Source organism: Plectropomus leopardus, chromosome 5 (genome assembly GCF_026936395.1).
Source record: "Plectropomus leopardus strain MGB_pleo_1.0 chromosome 5, ASM2693639v1, whole genome shotgun sequence".
NCBI lineage: Eukaryota > Metazoa > Chordata > Actinopteri > Perciformes > Serranidae > Plectropomus > Plectropomus leopardus.
This window is the reverse complement of record NC_142180.1, coordinates 22,758,810-22,780,042: the sequence shown is the minus strand read 5'-3', so window position 1 is coordinate 22,780,042 and position 21,233 is coordinate 22,758,810. Positions and strand designations below refer to the sequence as shown.

General features: G+C 40.0%; 1 protein-coding gene across 1 annotated transcript in view; it reads left to right on the top strand.

Moving 5' to 3' along the window:
• The window catches only part of cers1 (ceramide synthase 1), a 39,112-nt gene extending 17,883 nt beyond the window's left edge, over nucleotides 1-21,229 (top strand). The window contains exons 2-7 of the mRNA XM_042516786.2: nucleotides 7,505-7,664; nucleotides 12,764-12,944; nucleotides 13,268-13,429; nucleotides 13,568-13,715; nucleotides 13,820-13,980; nucleotides 16,911-21,229. Coding sequence (XP_042372720.2) covers nucleotides 7,505-7,664; nucleotides 12,764-12,944; nucleotides 13,268-13,429; nucleotides 13,568-13,715; nucleotides 13,820-13,980; nucleotides 16,911-16,953 — 855 coding nt within the window. The 3' untranslated portion in view covers nucleotides 16,954-21,229. The remainder of the gene's footprint in view (nucleotides 1-7,504; nucleotides 7,665-12,763; nucleotides 12,945-13,267; nucleotides 13,430-13,567; nucleotides 13,716-13,819; nucleotides 13,981-16,910) is intronic.
• Nucleotides 21,230-21,233: the final 4 nt, after the last annotated feature.

The window sequence follows — 21,233 nt, the reverse complement described above, 5'->3', positions numbered from 1 at the left end:
TTTTTGCCAAATGACGCTGCAGTTAAACTGCCTACCCTGGCTTTAATGACATTCTTTATTAAGTCACTCACATTTGTCTGATTGATCAGAGGCTTTCACAGTATCTTTCAACTGTTGTCCATTTATTTTCATTGAGTCACATACAAATTAGAAGCTGACTCGCCTCATCAGACTGCAGGATATGGATGTGAAGAGGTCAGGAATGAAAGAGCTGCCATTACCCAACATTAGTGACCTGGGGAGGTTAAAACAGAAAAAGAGACTATAAAACGACTGCCAGTACCCATTTTCTCCCTGCCGCAGTGTGTAGACGGCACAGGAAACATGGCGAGAGAGAGGGATGTATGACATCCTAGAAAGGTGCTTGACGGGAGGTGAATCAGTGACTTTGAGATAATGCGGTATGCGCCTTAACTGTGCCCCATGCTTTAACACGTCTTGATTACACTCCCACATTGTTGTTACTTTTATCCTACAGATAGCAGCCCCACTGTGATGCAGCCTGTTGCTGTGTTAAGCTGTTGATGATGCAAAGACCTCCATGGCGTTGCTTCATGCTTAAAGCCTTTCACTAGTGAACTAACTACTTGAAGGCGGCCTCTGACGGTGATGACTGCTAATGAAGCCTAGTTCCAGACCTCTGATTCACAATTTTATAGGTGTTGTGCCCATTTTTGGCTGTTTCCGTCTAGTCAGAGAAACTTTCGACTAATCAGAGCTAAGTAGGTGCTTTTGTAAACGGAGTCATTTTCCTTCCTTCCTTCCTTTCCTTCTCCTTCCTTTCTAGTTGCCTCACACATCCATGAAGAATAGCAACAGAAAAATGGGGACAAGGGTGGATGAGACCAATGCTGCTGCAGTAGTTGTTTTGAGTCTACATACAGACATAACATTTAAGTCAACATGATCAGATGATCAATTTGGAAAAACATTATGTGCTCCCACAATCTCATAATCAAGTGAAAAAGGACAGCGCTGGACAGTCATAGGCTACAAATTGACTAGGGTATAGAATAAATAAAATAAGGGTGGCTGGGGCAAAATAAAGGAAAATATAATTGGCTAAGGTAAAATAAAACATATATAAATAAATAATATTAGCAAGGGTAATTAAAGTAAAATAAAATTGTCTGGGGTAAAATAAAATAAAATTGGCAAAATAAAGTAAAATTGAATTGGCAAGGTTAAACTGAAATAAAATAAAGGTGGTTGGGGTAAAGTAAAGTAAAATAGAATTGGCTAGGGGGAAACAAAACAAAAATAAAATTGGCTATGTTAAAATATAATAAAATAAAATTGGATAAGTTAAAATAAAGAAACTCCACAAGATACTGGTTTACTTGAGCACAATGTTTAGATGAATAAAGACAGTGAAACATACAGTAATTAGGTTGTGACTATTAAGCTTCCAAAAATTAATCTACTGTTGAATTTGAACATTGTAGCACCATTTGTTGACAAATAAGTATCAAATATTGTTAGTAAGAAATGGTGAGAAGATTCAGTCACAGTTCACCTGCAGGCAACATTTTTTCATTTGTGAATCTCCATCAGATTATTGAGGCAAGAGACACCTTTTAACGTGTCCGTTTTGTCACATAGAAAACCGACAATGTAAATTCAGCAAAGGAAATACTCTCTGGATTCTTCTGCCTCCGTCAGGGGCAAGAGCTTTATCCCCAAGGACAGCTGTCGGCTCATCGGCTTGTTAAGAACAATGTGGGAGATGGGGGAGTGGGGTTGGCGGTGGGTGAGTTCATTCTCTCTTAATAGAGGCAGATATAATATTTGGGGTGAGGTAATTGACGTGTAATGAAGCGGAAAAAAACAGTTGATTGTAACCAATTTAAAGCGCCAGAAGAATCTAGATGAGACCTCAAATAGTATTGTGTAAATTGTGAGTCACAGCTAAATAGGCTGTATATTTATTTGCATATGTAAATAAAACTCCGGCCATCCACTGGATTAGCCTTTGTAAATCCCATTTGGCCCAAGTCTGGGAAAAAAAAGAGAACGATGACAGAACTGGGTTTAAAAGCGACACTGAAGTGGACAAAGTGACAGCAGAATAACGGGAGAGATCGAAGGAATGAAAGAGGGTGAATGGGCACGGGGGGGGGGGCTTATTGAACAGATCCACTCATGAGCCAGCATCCTGACTCAGTGGCCCAGTTTGTCTTCTTACGCAACAGGCCGGCGGAGTCCATTCACCCTCTCTCATCCCTTGCTTCGAGGAAGGGCAGAGGAGGGGGGGGGGCTGAGAACTTTTTGGGAGTGGAGGGTGAAAGCGAGAGTGATTGGGTGCAGCTGCAGATAAGCAGGGAAACAGAGGGGAAAGGACAGATGAGGAAGGACCCTAGTGGAGGAGTGATGGAGGCCACACTGTAGGGCTTTGCCAGCATCCCTGCACGGTTGCTAAGGGAACCACTTATTTGTTATCAAGAGTCTTTCACATCGACTCTTTTCCTGTCTTGTCACACTCTGTCTCTCTTCCATTCCCTTTCCTCCTTCTGTTTCAAAGCTGCTCCTCTTTAGTAAAGAGAAAGTGAAATGAAATCCAGTGATGCCGTGAGCAAGGGAACGAGCTCGGCCAGAATCTGTCTGTCAGAGAGAGAGGGAGAGAGGGAGAGGGAGAGGGAGAGAGAGGAAGAGAGGGGGTAGCTGTTGAATGGTCGCAGGTCCCAGCTGAGTGTAATTCAAGGCCCTGTCATTTATCCGACAGAGGACGACTGGATTATCTCGGTGTCCTTGACCCACTATACCCCCACTTGGTACGCTAGCACAGAAAACCAAAGGGTAGATGGATAGAGTGGGTGGATAGGACCCAGTGTGATGGTGGGCTGGCTGGCACAGAGAGACAATAATGGAGCCATTGGCAGGCTGTTATATAATCTCTCAGAATCTGCATTAGAAACAGAGATTTTGTCCCTGCTGTGTGGTTTTGGTCGCTTAAAGGCCGGGACCAGAGAGACCACCTCTGTCCACTATCAGCTGGTGCCAGCTTACACCACTGCCAATAGCAAATTTTGTACCATGCCTTTTACCTAGGGGTGAAATTATGTATTAATACACTTGAGTTTGGCGATATTATGTTTTGTGATTGATATTGTGTCAATTCTCAAAAGCACAGATCAATACAAATATGCAATTTTATGTTCCTTTTTCTTTTGAGTTTGAGAGGTCGAACGGGGTTCTGCTGGATGCTCGGGTTGATAGTGACATTCACATTATAGTAAACAAGCCAAGTTAGCCCTCTGAGCTAACTACGCTAGCCATAGAAATGTGCAGCAACATTTTTTGCCGACACTCGATATCGAACAACAGCCAGACTGTTTTGTAATTGGTTTCTGTGAGCTGTAAATTCACCACTTCTAAGCAGAAGGCAGAAGATAATGTTGTCTTAGATTCTCAGTCGACTGAGGGGCTGACGACTGATGATTTCAATATTCAGCTTTCAGGAAGCAGCCTTAGATTTTTATGAATAGTTTTCACACAAAGATTCATGGCAGTGGTTTGTTTTCTGTTGTGTTTTAACCCCAAACCCCTACATAGCGGTGTTGTAATGTACGTATGCACTTGCTCTCTAAATTTCACACAGAGCCCCTTTAAACATTAAAACTGGATGTAATCAGGACAATTCTGGCTCTATGGTCATGCTGAGTGACAATCCAGACTGCATTAAAAAATGCATGCTGCTGCTTCGGTGGGGGCATGCTGCTATAGGTACAGGTAAGGAGAGGAAATGTGATCCAGGAAGTCCAGTTTGAGTAACCGATTCATGAGTTTGAAAGCTTATCAGACGCCCAGAAGACTGCACAACGGTTTATGTAAATCTGACAACTCTGCAAAGTCATAAAGACCGTTATGTAATGTTGTCATATGCAGTTATTATATTCTCCATCACAAAAGTAATGGAGTAAACTGTAGAACAGTTTTTCATACAGCCCTAATGTTGTCTGAACATCTCCTCCACTCAAAGAAAGCATTGTTATTCCTCTATTTCTCAAAGTATAGTAAAAGTTAAAAAAAAGAAAAAGACTTGCAGCCAGTATGGTAACTATATACACACTTTCACACAGTAAATGTCATGCACGTGATGTTGCCAACTTCAAGTTGTCTAGTGCATTTTCGGTACAATCTGCAGAAATACGCCACACTGTCACTACTGCCATTGAAATTAACACCTCACGTTGGTTGTAAAATGCGGCTGACACTCAACACTTTCATAGCTCACTACTCATAAAAGTTAAGTTGCACTGTAAAAATATGTAGCCACAAATGCTGACACATAGGAAATGACATATAATAGGTGCAAGCAGGACAGAGTGAAACATTATGAATGCAGAGGTAAACAGATGTGGAAGCATTAGATGAACCGGCAGTGAGACAGCGGTTTTGTGATTAACAAGTAAGGTATGAGCTGCAGAGGCATGGCTGGTGTCTGCAGTAACTTGTATCAGCCGCTAGTGTATTTCCGCCTTTGTGAGTGTGCGTAGGCTTATGTTTTTGTGTATTCGGAGGGGGTGATGTGGTGGAAGACTGGGGGGGTATGCTGTGTGCTGACAGCTGGCTTCTATAAATAAATGTCGCAGGCAGGGGGGAGACACAGGGGTGGAGAGAGAAAGAGCAAGGGAGCTGGGAAGAGCGAGAAATAAAGGGGAAGGGGGGGGCTGATAAAGCAGGACTGATACAGATGTACTGAGAGACTTAAAAGAATGTGGTGAGTGTCCCGAGCTCCGGTCATGACTTACTGAACACGCACCACATGTCACCACCGTCTGAACCAATCAGCAGCCCCGGGGCGGGATCATGTGCTCCCCTGCATCTGTCTATCTTCTTCTTCTTCATGTGTCACAGCTTGAGGACCACAAAGTCTGTAGCCGTTACAGTTTTTATCTCACATCAGTGTTGCCCTGTCATCTTCCTTCCCTGACTTGTTTTGACTCTTGTGTGTGAAACAGGGACGTCATCAAATCCAGAAAACAGGAGGAAAAGAGACAGAAACAAAAAAAACAGAGAGAGAGAAAGAAAGAGGAAGGAACTGGAAGCGAGCCGATAAACAAAAGATAAAAACACTTTGTCAAGTGAACAGGAAAAGAATCAGACGGTTTTACGAATCCCTGTGAGCGGGACTTTCTAAGAAGACATGGCTTACATGCAACTCTCCCTCCATTAATTTGTCATGTAGTCGGTTACTGAGCCCTGTGGGATCATATCCTGTAGACTAGCTGCTTGGTAACAATGGACTGAGATGTACTGTATCACTGACACTGGCAACTTTCACTTTCCTGCCTCCTGTTACACCATTTCATTGCCCTCGTGTGTGTGTGTGTGTGTGTGTGTGTGTGTGTGTGTGTGTGTGTGTGTGTGTGTGTGTGTGTGTGCGTGTGTGTGTGTGTGTGTGTGTGTGGCAGTTAGCTGGGTTCAGTTTCCTGTCTTGGCCCAGCAAAGACACACTGAACACCTGCCTGTCTTACTGCCTAACTGATGTACCTGTCTTAGCTATTTTACCTGTCATTCTGCACATCTTTCTTTGCGCCTCAAAGATTATGATTCAGAGTTTCTGAACAACAGAGTGAGAGTCTTAAGAAAGAGAGAATAAGGAGGGAAAAGGTGGGAGTGTGGAGGCAGCAAGATTAGGGAGGGGATGGAGGATGATAACACGGCCCCAACAGTGAGTAGGTGGGGTCATGTATGATATCAGGCTGTATCAGGAAGCCTTCTCTCTGACTTCCTCTATTTCTGCTTGCATAGCAAACCATAAGCAGACTTGTGAAAGACATTTTTTCTGTGGGCAAATGGTCACATGGTTGTAACGTACGACAGCGTATTAATGATGATGTGATACGTGTCAGTCAGGGAGAGAGCGACATGAAGGCTGCAGCAATGTGGGTGGAGCAAAGCCCTCTAGGAAAATTTTTTAAAATTACTCATTTCATACTTTGTTATTTTTTATAAGTAAGTGCAGTTGTACAGTAAACTATATAAATATGCAGTAAATGAAAGCTGCTACAGTGAACATATATGAAGCATGCAGGGGCACCAAAATCTGGGCCCTATGGTGAAGCAGTCTCACTCGAATCCTAATGTAGGGGTGGATTGAACTCTTTTGTGCCTTTTACAAGGTGTGAAAAGGGTCTTAAAGAGGCCCCATTATCCTTTTTGCCTTTTTAAAATGTATTTTTCTTAACAAAGTTGGGTCTCTCATTCAATTTATTCAGCCAATTTAAATTTCGTTATGACACATTTTATAAAAAAATGCAAACAAAACCAAACTCCCCTGTAGTGGGTCCAACTCCCCCCCCCCCCATAGTGACGCCCCTGTATACATGTAGCACAACATAAATGATTGACACTTCACTCAGACTTCATGAGGGTTATCTGACAAATATAATGTAACAGAGACTGCTAGGTTACTGCAACACTACTTTGACAAATAACACAACAGAACTGCAGTACACCATAATACTAGAAGCAGTAGTAATATTAACTGTAATTTGTTAGTGGCTTGTTTGTGATTTTTTAAATGATATTTTCTAATGATCATTTTGGACAGCAGTTTGTTGTTAGTGTCTCATTTGTAGCATATTTGAATACTAGGGGTGGTGTGTCCCTGTATGTACCTTCAGTGACATACTAAGAGTGCATGTGTCAGTGTCATATGAGTTACGTGTAAAAACGTCTGCTGTATCTCTAACATCTAAACAACAACATCCTGTCACTGTCAGTAGTGCTGGCCAAAGGCCAAATGAGGGTCACCTTACACTTTCTATCGACATCTCAATATAAAACACTATATAAATAAATATGCAATCATGTTTATTCTTAAATACATCTCATAGAGGATGTCGTCCGCCACCAAACAACAGAAGGATTAGCGTCTGTTCTGCAAAAATATACCATTGACTTGAACTTTGTGCACACCAGTTACACAACTTGTTTAGTTTACATTGAATGTTGATGTGAAACATTTGTCATACTTCAGCTGTTTATTATAAAGACACGCCGTACGCTCTCCTCTTCATGCCTTTACTCCAGCTTCCATTTAGGCCCATTTGTTTTCTGCAGAGTTTATTAGTTTGGAAAAATGTGCCTGGGGTTGCTGCAACAATTACACTCCCTTGAAAAACATCTGTGGTCCAACTGGCCAAAGTATTTGAGTCTTTGCAAAGAAACAGTGTTTTTTTTCATCAGCTTTTGCATCATGGAACAATAAAACAAAAGCGACCAAATGATTTCAGCTCAGAAGCCACAATAGTGCATTAAAAGACTGTAAAGAATTCCTTTGGTGAATCATTTGCCTCACCACACACACTTAATTGAGAGCCTTGTTATTAAATGTCACTATTCAAAGATCATCCTCTAAATTAATCAGTTATTGTGTCCAGAGGACCTCTCAGCACTTCAGCCGGCTGCGCAAAGAAGCAGCTAAATGAATTCTTTCTGAGTGTGGCTTCCTCTGCTGTGTCTGACTGCGTCTCTTCTCTCTGCTCTGTCTCTGCAGCCTCTAGCACAGTGTTGCAGGCTGCTGCCCAAAGATGCTGCCAAGATGCCGGAGAGCGCGTGGAAGCTGGTCTTCTACACCATGTCGTGGTCATACAGCACCTACCTGCTCTTCTTCACCTCCTACTCCTTTTTCCACGACCCGCCCTCTGTCTTCTACAGTAAGATACACAACTGTGTGAACATACAGCGTCACTTTAAGGTCATTTATATAGCAGTTTGTGCATTAATCCTCTTTAGGATTTGTTAACTGAACTGACTCTGCCTCTCGTCACATTAAAAGAAAAGAGTCTTTAATGGTTTTAGTAATCTGCCAGTTTTAAATACATTAAATTGAAATTGAATTTACTGCTTTTAATTATTTCTTTGTGTTTTAAGTCAGTCCATATTAAATAGATATTGACCTCAGAAAAAGCGTGTTTAATAGTACTGTAACAGAGCCAGTTTCTTACCTAACCTCTCAAAGAAATGAAGTCATTTTAATCTAATGAAACAGCAGGCAGCACGGCTTAATCCTATAGAGGCTCTGTGGGGGTAAAATGCCACTTTGAGTGTTAAAGTAGGAGAATATTTATAGCAGTGAATAGTGGATATTCAGCCTGGTGGTATTATTAGTGATCAGCTGTTACTGATAAAATAACTTTCTTTTTATAGTAATCAAAGGGACAGAAAATAAATAAACAGTGTGTAAGATTTAGGGGGATTTAATGGCATCTAGAAGTAAAGATCACTGAACGCAACCAGCTGAAACTTCTACCAGTTTGAAATCATTCAGAGTTCATTATTGAGGTCTTTAACTTGAGATGAATTATCAGCAGAGGTCTCCTCTCCCAAAAAACGTATCCAGTGATTTAAACACTGAATAAATCTCTGAAACCCTTCGCAGACAGCTGCTAGCACAGCACCTGCTAAAGTGTACTCTCATTTTGTCTCTGATAAAGTAATGTGTGCTCAGCTAATTTCTGATCCAGACATTCAGGAGGTTTTTACCAGGAGCCGAATTATCTGCAGAGGTCTTTTCCTCTCCAAAACAAACGGACCCTGTGATTTAAACTGGTAAAAACACTGAATAAAGCATTTTCACATTACAAATCAGTGTTTCTCCATTGCTGTTTGGCATGTCACAGACAGTCTGCTAGCCCAGCACCTGCTAATGTGTGCTCACCTTTTCTCTCTGATAACTTAAGATCCAGACAGGAGGTTTTTAAAGGGAAGCCGAATTATCCACAGATGTCTCTTCCTCTCCAAAACAACCAAACCTGGTATTTTAAACTGATAAAATTACTTAATAACTTTAACGTTGAAAAAAAATCAGCATTTTTTTTTAGGCTCATGTCGCTCAGTAGCTACAGATTACGGTGGCTGACTCGAAAATGCAAGTGTTCCTATCTAGAGCCAGTGTTTGATTTGTCCGTTCTGGGCTACTGGAGAAACAAAGTGCCGCGACACGGTGATTTATGTAGACGAGGCTCTGCTCCCTATGTTCATGTAAATAGCTTACTCTGAGCTAACGAAAACAAAACAATTCATATTTTCAGGTGCTAAAGGAAACATATATTTATGTTAAATTTCTGCCAATATATCCCGTAAACCCTACACACCTGTACCTGTACCTTTAAATAACAACAATCCCAAACAGAGCAACATTTTATAACAGAATACATTAAGTTTCACCCCAACACTTATCTGCATAATTGCACCTAAAGGATGACATTCACTGCTAATGGAGGATACATGTGAAATGGGGATTCCACTTATAATCCAGCGACGTATTTTATAGTCACTCTGCCTCCTCCATCAGACATGAAGGTGTCAGGGCTTCGGTCGAACTCCATCGCTCCGAGTGAAGCGAGCAAAGCCTGGTTGACAGCACCAGGTTCATCTTTAATAGCTGCATCACCTCTAATAGCCGTCAGCCTGAGATGTGCACAGGAGCGGCGTACTTTAACATGGCTAGACTGTAAGGGAGCGAGAAAGAGAGAGCGAAAAAGAGATGTGAAGCTAAAACGGAAGAATTTATTTGGAGAATTGGGAGAAATCAAAGTAACACTTTGTCAGACGCGACGAGGGGTTTGTATTCTGAAGAGAAAAGAGGAAAGGAAAGGGAAAAAAAAAAAAGCTTCAGTCTCTGGGAGAAAATAAAAGTCTCCAGTTCCCATGCCTCCCCTTGGCAGCTCTTCTGTTGTGATCCATCTAGCAGCTTTCTCCTCAATGTTTAATGACGGAAGGTCCAATCAATAAACATTACACACGGCCCGAATGTAACCCCATCCCACCAGAGACAAACCTTACTCAAACATTGGAGGAGAAAGTTTCCGTCCAACATCTGATAGGTTGCAGAGACTTCAGTGAGCTTAGCAGCCTTAACGTACATTTGGCCTGTTTTGCCTGTGGTACTTTAGAAACCCTCTCTAATTCCCCCGAGGTTTAACCTGATCCCTCCAGCCTCCTCCTCATACTAACTACCCCAGCTGACCCTTCACATCTGGTGAAGTCACTGTATATGACCCAGTATCTGCACATGTTGGGTATACTTGTTTCCAAATGGGTGTATATGTTTATATAACAATGACCCTGCTGTATATCCAAAGAATTCATCATCTACACAAGATGAATTCACTTATACTTCTGCGTGGGATGGAGCTTGTGATCTATGCTTTAAATTATTAAAAATACTCTTCAGGTTGAAAATAAACATTTTAAATTAAAGTTTAGACAAAACTAAAAGTGTAAACTGAGACAAATTAATCACAAATTATTTATTTAATAAAAATCAATTAAAAAAATTAAGCAAAACTTTTAAGAATTTAGTGACTAATCATAAAACACAGAATAATGAAATTGGATAATTGGCACATTTAGCATCAGTTTAATGCAAATTTATTCACCTTGAAGATTATATGATTAACAGTTTAAAAATGTGATTTTTTTTTTTTCCAGCTTCCAAACCTGTCTGTAATCTTAAATGTGTTAGAAATCATCCATTCAGTTGCTGAGTCATGCTTACTTTTGCATCAAATTCTCCTGTTTTTAATGAAGGCTGCACAATATATGTTTTTTTTCATCACATGGCAATGTCAGCTTGCAGGAAAAACACATCGCGAAAGACATGCCAATATATATATATTTTTTTAAATTCAACATGCAATTTGTTATTTTCTTTAGCAGTTTATAATTTATATAATAACTTAGAATTGTTAAGTTATCTTAATTGTGTGAACCTGCCATGTCCGTAATGTGTCAAATAAAAATGCCATCGCTAATTATTTACCATCTTTGGTGGCTGTGTTAGAAATTTTAAATGAAAGTTCTGATAGCATTTTGGGTGCAGGAGGCTCATCTCACTGCTCAGCATGGAATTAAAAAAAAGAGCAAGTTCAAAGTCATCAGAGGAGCGAAATCACAAAAGACGATTAAATTGATGGCATAGGTAGAATCAGCTATGTTTGTTTAACCCACATTAAAAAAAGAAGAATAAAGGAGTTTTCCACCTTTAGAGGTTCTGAATAGTGGAGTCATAAATGACTGCGTGCATCATATTCAGGGAATAATATCAGTAAATTCAGACTTTGCATCTCCTGTGTGAATGCGCCACACAAAACACAGATTTATGGGGGCAGATATAGCAATTTCTAAATCACACTGAGGTCACCTGGTAATACTTGTCCTGTGCAAATAGGATTTCTTTTTTATATCTGTTTATTTATCAGAAGTAAAATTGTTACGGTGATATCAAATGTTATGCATATGCAATCTTTTGAGACAATGAGGCTTGTCTTCTTATTACTTTCTGAAAACAAGTGCCTCCTCCGCATGAGCTCCAACTGAAAGCACTGAGCCTTAAGTAAATACATCTGTTGGTATGAACTGTCTCTAACTCTAACTGATAGTTGTGATACAGTCGCCTCCTTCTGTTGAACTGTGCGAGCCAACAGTCTGAGACCCTCAATGAGAAACAAGAAGACAACAGACAACAAGAAGAAAGTGATACAATTAAATTACTTATGAGGAAGCGTTCAGTGAATGCACAGCAGTGCCAAAGGCTGCATGTCTCTCTACAAGTATTTTAATACATCTAAATGTGTAATTTCTTACACCTGGCTTCAGATCTGTATCGAAGTGAATATACTGATAGCAGATTACAGTGATTTACTGATCATTTTTACAAGGACTATACATGGATGACTTGCATACAGTTTAAAGTGAGTTACTTTAAGATCCCTGAGTTTTGGCTTTTTAAATGTATCATGTTGCGGTACTGCCCCCTATAGACAGGATGTCATCAAATAAGTGCTTTAATAATGGCACAGAGTAACGTAGTTGTAGCCACTTTTCACCACATTTAATTGAAATCACTTAATTCATTTTTTGCTGTATACTGGTAACAAACAGAAAAAGAAACGTAAATTGAAAACATAACCTCTTTGGTAATCGTCCCACTGTCTTGGAGGCTGATCAGCTTGCTGATATGAAAGGTCGTTATCTTGATTATGCTCACCTGGGCCTTCCCAAAGCTGTGCAAGGTGTTCACTCGTCCTCTCCGCTCCTGCAGCAGACACCTACCCTACATTGTTGGTTTTGGTTTGGTTTGTTCGTTTTTGTATGTTAGTTTAATAAATAATTTGTTTATAATTGGTTTTTACTAAATCTCCCTAAAGGACTCCCTCCTTGTCACATTCACTGAGCCTGTTTGTGAAATAATAAACAAACAAAAAAATCTATCTACTATCCATTCTAGTGTCTGTATATCTGTTTTAAAAGGCCTTTGAATGCAAACAGTACAGAACAAATGTCACTTATCGCCAACATTTTTGACTGATCATGACTAATGTTTAATTAAACTGATTTCAAAGTAAAAGCTGACATTTTTTAACTTTACTATGCTGGAGTGTTTGTAAAATCCAACCTCTGATTTACTCATTTGGCGTTTTGCCTCACTGAGTTTGGGTATGTTCAGAGCTGTGTCACTGAGATGCCTGCTGCTTACAGTCTGGCACCTGGTCTCTACCTTTTTATCAGGCTCCAACCTCACCTGAGCTCTGCATGGTGCTACACGCCCAAAAACATCATGAGCACATCAAATAAGAATAGACAGTCAGAGGGAAGAGTCTCTGCAGAAAAATACACCACCACACACTTCTAGTGGGTCATAAGTCTTGTGACTCATGAGCCTATAAATTGTTTTTTTTAGAAAATCCTGCACAGAATATCTTTAACTTGCTCTTTAACCTCTCCTCATATTTCTTGCCTGTTTATTTAGACTGGAAGAGTGGTATGTCAGTGCCTGCAGACATCGCCATAGCCTACCTGATCCAGGGCAGCTTCTACGGCCACTCCATCTATGCTACGGTCTACATGGACGCATGGAGGAAGGACTCTGCTGTCATGGTGGTGCACCATATCATCACGCTGGCGCTCATCATCTTCTCCTATGCCTTCAGGTACTTTTGTCCAGTTTAATGTTAAGCCCAAAAAGATCTTCTTTTGAGTCTTGGAAGATTTTGGAAGTGTCCTACCATTCAGTGTATGTTATCAAGCCACATCATGGAGCACATGTGTGATGAATTAAACTTTGGTCATTGTAGTACACAAATAGGCTTTCATGAACTGAACTGCAATGCATTAAATCCGCAGACTGTCAGTACCCTGTTTACAGTCACAGCTTTACTCAACATGTATTAAAACAGTTTGACACCTTTCCCTACAAGACTTTCATTAAAAAATAATTTACACATACTTTTACTTTCTACTCTCTGCTGCTCAGATACCACAACGTAGGGATCCTGGTGTTGTTCCTCCACGACATCAATGACATCCAGCTGGAGTTCACCAAGCTCAACATCTACCTGAAGTCCAGAGGAGGAGGCTATCACCTGCTCAATGACGTGCTGTCCAACATGGGCTCCGTCAGCTTCAGCATCACCTGGTGAGGCTCAACAGACACACACAAACACACTTGGTCTCTGAGGCATGTTTGCAGTCTCGACAGCTGCATAATTTTTCTGCCTGTGTGTTTACTCAACATAAACAGACATTAATTTCTATCTCTGTTGTGTTCTCACAGGTTCTGGTTCCGTCTCTACTGGTTCCCTCTCAAAGTGCTGTACGCCACATGTGTGTCCAGCCTCCAGTCTGTCCCCAACATCCCCTTCTACTTCTTCTTCAACGCTCTCCTCCTGGCGCTGCTGCTCATGAACATCTACTGGTTCTTGGTGAGGATTTATTACCTCAAACCGAGAAAACATTTATGGTCGATGTTGGTTTTGTCTAAACTGCCACTGCAATCTGACTTCTTTGTGTTTCCTGTTCTGTGTAGTTCATTGTGGTTTTCGTAGTGAAGGTGCTAAAGGTAAAGGAGGTGAATGATGTCAGGGAGTACGAGGACGAAGACGGCAGCAAGGCGGCAGCAGGCCTGCTTAAAGAACCTCAGGCAGCAAACAACGATGATGATGCTGGACATCATAACTCTGCCGAGGGGTAAGTTAACACTTATATAACCTAACTGTGTTCAAAAACGTTCCCCATCATGGAAATAGTGCACTTTATAGTGTGCTCACCATTTTGTAGTAGTGTTCGAATTCTCAGCAGTTAATTTTATCCACTACAGAGCGTGCTATAAAATACCCACAATGCACAGCAAATTTTAGTGTACATGTGATGTACCTTACAGTTTACTCCTGTATACCACAATGCAATGTGGTTGTATATTTCCCAAGAGTCTAGTCTGAAATCTTGTTTGGTTATTCCCTATATAGTTTACCATTTAATACACACGGCACAGAGAATAGTGAGTGAGTGACTGGTTTCCAACACAGACCCTGTCGTCTAACTCAAATGGAAGGAGTCTCTTCCTGTCTGTATATCTGTCGTACGATTTTCGACCGCACAGCGTATCGAGTGTATCTGAGGACCCAGGGAAGTGCAGCATCGAGTGTGATCTGTGGGTCGTATTAGCTAGTAGTGCTGTACACACACACTGTGTAATGTACTGAGAGGGGACCCCCTATTAGCTGTCGCAATGCTGAGCAGCATGTTGGGTACAGTTCGCTCTCTGCCACTTGCTAAAGTGCATCTAAGAACGGATGAAAACAGAGAAACCGGAGATGTTACATTGTTGCAAACTTTCAAATTTCAAGCATCAGCAATGGACACTTTTGTTCCTGCTCCCAAATAGCGAGGGGTTAGCGAACTACGCACATATTTCCAAGAACGCTCATCATCAGCGGTGAAGCTCTTTGATTGAGTGGAGTGAAACTGCAAGTGCCAGTACCCGGCAGCCAGGCAGCAGGCCTGTTCGAACAGGCATGTTTTGAACAGCTCTGCACTGGTTTGTTTAATCTGACAGAGAGACCTCAGCTCAGGGTGGAAAAATACCAGCCAACTGCTGGCAGATTTTCATTGTAAATGTTGAGTTTGAAACCAAACCAGTGGTTTTAGTTGCTATTTGTAGAGCTTCTACATCAATAAATCATTAGTTTTAGGATAGGTCTTTCTGGAGATGTCAACTATTAAGGGAAGGACTGTGTAGTTTTTCTTTACACAAGTGTTAAATCCTAATGTCTGAGACAGAGAACTGGGCATTACAACAACAAAAAATTAGTAATAAACCAGTTTATAAGTTTAGTTAAGATGTCTGAGAAGATACATTTTAAGAGTCAAACTAACAGCTCTGTAGACTATACTAGTGTCATCAGCATACATAATGCCGCTGCTTAGCAGGAATAATATTTCCATGTTCACCACCTAAGTTTCGAGTGTTAGCATGCTAATATCTGCTAATTAGCACTAAACAAAAAGTACAACTGAGGCCAATGGGAATAATATTAGCTATTGCTAATGAATACGTTTATAATGTTAATAATAACGTTAATAATTTGGTCTAATAAGATAATTCAACTTGTCAGCGTCAGCTCTTTTTTTAACCCCTCTTAGCAGATACCGAATGGTGGTCTCTTCTAATATGAAAACAACGACTCAGCAGTTTAAGCACAATGAGCTTTAAACAAGAAAATGCTAACGTGACTAAAACCAGAGTATATCTGTTTGTGCCTTTATCTGAAGTTATGGATTCATCTGCTGACGGTCATGTGTGCCTCTATCATCTGCTGCTGATTATCACGGTAGCCTTTGACCACTGAAACTCTGAAGACCCTGAAACTGACGACATCTCCGTTACTTTCCCGTTAGTTTGGAATATTCACAGGAAAATTCAAATCTAAGACGCTGTAGTACAGTCCAGGCAATTACTCTCAATTACTGTAATTAAGAACAAATTTAAGATACTTTCCTTGAGTTTTTTCTCAGTTTTTACTTCAATAAATATTGAACTTTTCATTTCACAATTATTGGACGTGAAGTACCCTTACGAGGACAAGCGGTTACAGAAAATGACTGACTGACTGGACATGAAGTTTTAGCTTCAAGTTACTAAACAGATTAAGATAATGTTTTGTTGTAGATTAAATTACCCCACAGTCTGTACAAGCACAGCTAAAACAATAACTCCATTATAAATTTGTTGACTGACAGAAAATTAACTGGCAACTATTTGATAATTGTAGTAAAATTGTAAAATAAATAAATAAATCATAGTTTCCTATTTTAGAAATGTGAAGATTTGGTGCTTTTCCTTATAATTATTGTAATAATTTTAACAAAGATTTGATAATTTGGAAATTTTGACTGTTAATTGTACAAAAAAAACATTGTGTAAGTCTCACTTTGGGCTATAGGTCATTGTGATGAACATTTCTCACTATTTTTACAATTTTCACAAACCAGTCAGTTTATTAATAGAGAAAACAATCAGCAGATTAATTCAAAATGAAAACAGTTGCAGTCACAACATACATAGTTAAAATGAGCTCCACCTCAACCAAGTAAAATCCTGCTTTTATTTTGATACACGAGTAGCCTAATGTTAATCTAATGATATAATGTATAAAAGTGTAACAGTTACAGGAGACATTTTTCTGCATTGGGTTTACTTTTTTACTTTTAATACTTCCGTTTTCCTGATTACACTTACATACTTTTACTTACAAAGTAGCATTTTTAATTTTATTTTTTACAATGTGGTATTGGGACTTTTGGGAGAGTAAAGGATCTGATTGTTTCCTCCACCACTCTCCACACCTGAAGTTCAGGTGTAGATGCAGAGAGAGCAGCTCTCCCCCTCAGCTTGTGTAACTTGTGGCCCACACAGATGAAATGGGATCAAAGAGCCTAAGACCATATGGAGATGTGATTATGTGGCACTTCTTATCTGTCTGACCTTGACCACCGCTGATATCCTCCCTGCCTGCTAATGCCTCACACCTGCCGATCACCTCATCTGACGAGCTTATTCTCTCCGTCTCGTCCTGTCCTGTCAGTTCCCTGACACTCTCTGTCGTCTCTCCTTACAGGAAGCACGTGCAAAACGGGATCACCAAGGAGAAGCATCTATAACAGGCTCTCCGTCGCCACCACCTGGCACTAGGCTACAAATACAAGCAAGACAAGACGCCCTCCTTGGACGGCTCACGCTCAAAAAACGTGGCTGAAGGGAAGAGTGTCACAAAAAGAAATATGGAAGGAAAATAGCAAGTTAGGCTGCAATGAGTTTTTACTCTTTTTTGTTTTAGAACATTTCATTTCATCGCTGTCGATTTGTTTTGTTTTTATTAGAGCACTGTGAATGTTATTTCAGGTGACTTTTTGTCTTATTGTTGCTAACTTTACATTTGATAGATTCAGTAGAGACAAAAACCAGTTTGAGTTAGAGTTGGACTGTGATTGTCACGTACAGTAGTAAAGGGTGTCATAATCATCGCCGTCACCCTGAACTGCGCCGCAGCACCCAAACAAGGGAACAGGATTATAGGCCCGTAGTGGTTCTGTAGACATTTAGACCGGCAGTAACCTCTAGCAAGGAAGCAATATGCTAAAACTATAGGGGTGAGCTGCGTTTGCCGTCAGTAAATAATGAATTCCTCTCCTACTTTAACCTCCGTCCATCCTCTCTGACTCCAAACATGAAGAGAAAAGGCTAAAAATCATGTTCTCAGTATCATTTTTCATGGCTGCAGTGACGCAGCAGAGCCCGCCTGGGGTTGTCTGCTGCAGTTTTACCACATGTATTGATTTTCATATCATTGCACAAGTCAGTGGTGGCGACCACACAGCTCTGGCAACCATCAGTTCGAAGTGAAAAGCCACATTGTGGCGCGTGTAGGTATGTGCGTGTGTTAGGTGTTTCAGGATGGATGTAGCCGAATCTTTTAAACTCAAAACCCTTCACAACATTTCACCTCTCAGTTTGGTCTCTTGTACTGATGATCAAGGCATTGGGAATATTTAATTGTACGGAAAAAGCTTCTTTTTTTTTTTGTCTTTGCTGCGTGTGTGTTGCAAAGCATCTGTTGCTGCACTGACATGAAGGCATACAAGCTGGTTGCTGGTTTAATGACAGCAAATAGCTAGAATTGATTGACTGGGTTTCAGTATCATCCTCATCATTTAATTTGTTTCAACAATATGAATTTGATTAACATTAATAACCAGTTTAAGGGTGGTGGCGGCTATCGGGTTCACAGAAAATTGGAACAATAGCCCTGAACTTGTGTAAAGATAAAAATCAGTATGATAAAAAAAAAAATATTATGTATGCACACATTATGGTATTCAGGAATGCATGACATCGAATGATTTTGGAAATATGCTATGAAATTGTCTTAAAAACAATGAAGAAAAAAATACTCTAGCTATGTAATCATAATGTCTTTATTACTGTCTAAAAATCATCCGAAAAGTGATCTTTCTTTGAAGCAGCAGTGACCACCGAGCACACGTAACATGAGCAAGCACATACAAACCGGTGTGTGATCAACCCTCATGTGACATTTAAATGTGGGTACTTTAAGATATATAGACGACAGTTAAATGGTTTCCCTGGATACACTCGGGTTTACTGTGTGTGTGTGTTTGTGTGGACGCACTGCTGCTGCACCTGCAGAAAATAAGGGATGTTTCTATTCTTCCTACCTTCTCGATCAAATTCAAGCTCTTGTTTCGATGAACGGCATGCTTGTGCTGCTGGAGCGGGCCGCAGATGTGCTGTTTTAGTTTATGTTTGTCTTCCACAATCCCCACATCTGCACGTGTGGGGAATTAAAACTAACTTTTTAATTTTACATGAAACTATTACTATTATTGCTGTAGATCAGGTTATCATTGATGATTTGGTTTTTTTTTTTTGAATTGCTGCTGTTTTTTTTCCTCTGAGAGCACTGTTGGTATTCCAGTTTTGTTGTTTTTTTTTCCAGCTATGTACGAATCAGTGATCGTCTGCTCAGATCAGATAATTTCCAGGGAGAGTTGTTTTGTTCATCTGCATAACAAACATCTGGATTTAGTTTCAGATCTCTTCCGTTTTTTATCTGAATGCTGGCTTATACTCATCTTACTGTAGTCATTATACACCTGTACTGTAAAGTAACATGGTTTATCAGACATGTTGCTGTGTAATATATCAGACATTCGGAGTCCTGTGGCTGACTGGTTTTACTAGCATGGTGTTATGGCAGGAAGTGACCTCCGAGGTCTTAACTGCTCAACTGTGAGACTAGATGATCCATAGTTTGCTGATGTTTTTGTGACATGATGACAGATGGCAGGAGTGATGTTTGCAGTAAACCCACAAAGACCTGTGATCTGGACCTGGTACTGTGTGCGAAAGGTGCACCTTTAATATTTCCCCCACTGTGTCCGACTACAAACAGTCCTGTGATGTGATGTACGAGTGAGTAACTACTACTCGGGGTGGGCGATATGAAGAAATACACCACCAGACGATATTAATTTGCTGTACTGTTTACACCATGGTGTCAGTGTTGTAAATCAATGAACTGTTGTATGGAAACATTGAATTTTATATTCAGGCATCTAAAACACTTTTGTCTTTTAAGGTTTTAGATGCAAAAGTCAAATGATTTTTCAGAAGGTTTATTATCATTTTGTATGTCAGTATGATATGAAATAAGGGATGTTAAATTGAAGATTTAAGCCATGTCGCCCACCCCTAATGTGTATCCTGATGTGAAGAAACTAAAATCGAAGGAGAAAAAAAATCAATTTTATAAAATACGTCTATTCTTTCTTTATGGATTTGGCAGTAGTATTTAAGTATTTAAACGTCCCAAATGTTGGACACATGTTGCATGTGACGTTCAGTTCAGTCAGACAACTCAGTTTTTTTTCACTTGAGATATTTCATGACCTTGTCACTCCCTGTTTGCACACCCTGAGATCAGCTCTAAAGAAATCGGGGAGGCAGTGTTGTAAACTCAACAGTAAAACAGCATCAACAGGGCTGCGCTCCTTGTTTGCATACGTTTAAAATCAGTGCGGAGAAGATAAGACAGTGATGATTAAAGGTGAAACAGTGTTTGCAGTTAGACAGCACTGTCTGCTGCTGATTCACTGGTCAGTTTGCAAAGGCTGCAGTGAAGTATGATGTGACAGTGCATGTTGTCACAACCTGGCTCTTAGGTTGACCAATAAAATGATTTATTGACTAAAATTAATCAAAATAAGCTTCACAAACAAGTAGGAGAAATCTGTAGGGAGTGGATAAGTGAATATGTGCTATAAGGATGTTGTGCTACAAAAAAATAAAGGAGCAAAGTTGTTTTGAGGGCAGCTAAAGACAGACTGCTGCTGTTATATTCATGCTGCACACAGCCCAGGTGTGTCCCATGACACTGATCGCAGTCAATCAAGTCTGCTGCCCTGAAATGAAAAGCACATCACCAGCAGAAAAAACGAGCACCAGATCCTAGCAGAGAGGGCGTCATAGTGTTAAGATTCAAATCTTGTCTGTTTTACAATCATTACAAAATCAATACAATCAGAGAATTTTAGGGAGTGATGATAAAAAGCAGTGTTTTTAAAGCAAGAAAATGCCAACGGCTGCAGTGGATTTGTGTTGTAACAGTAAGAAGTATAACATCTCGCCTCTCCCCGCTGGTATACATTAAGATTAAGGAGTGATGATAAAAAAGCAGTGTTTATAAACTTAAGAGTTTATATAATATTTGGTATTCAGTCTCTGACCTCGTCACTCCCTGCTTCCATACACTAAGATGAGGGAGTGACGATAAAACGACAAATTGAGCAGTGTTTACAAACTGAGCTGTAAAGCCTGTGTTGGATGTTTTGTACTGAATATGAGGAGTTGTCTGCCTGAACTGACTCACATTATGACACAAAGTCATAACTGTGCCAAAAATGTCCACCCAAATTATGAGGCAAGTGTTTGTGGGAGCTGGCGACGAGCGACGAGGAGAACTAGTGGAGAATGAAGGGCAGAAAAAGCCCTGCAGGTATTTCTTATAAATTGCACTGTAATTTATTAGTATTATTTTTATTGTCATTAGTAGATCAAAATTAGAAAAAGGGAAGGGAGAATTTGGGATTTTTTATGACTTTCTGGGAAGAATCAGTTAAGCAAAACTCTTCTTAATTTACAGTGAATGTTAAACATGTTTTTCTGGACCATTGATACACTGTAATTGATACAAATTGCCCCTTTTTTTTTTCAAGTTCAATTTGACCACTTTCTAAATCTAACCACTTGATAAAGATACATACTTTTGCTTTTTTGTAATGCAATTTTAATACCATTCAGCCAATGTTATCGTTTCATTTTTTTTCCCATAAAATAAAAACATGTCAGTAAACAAGAGACT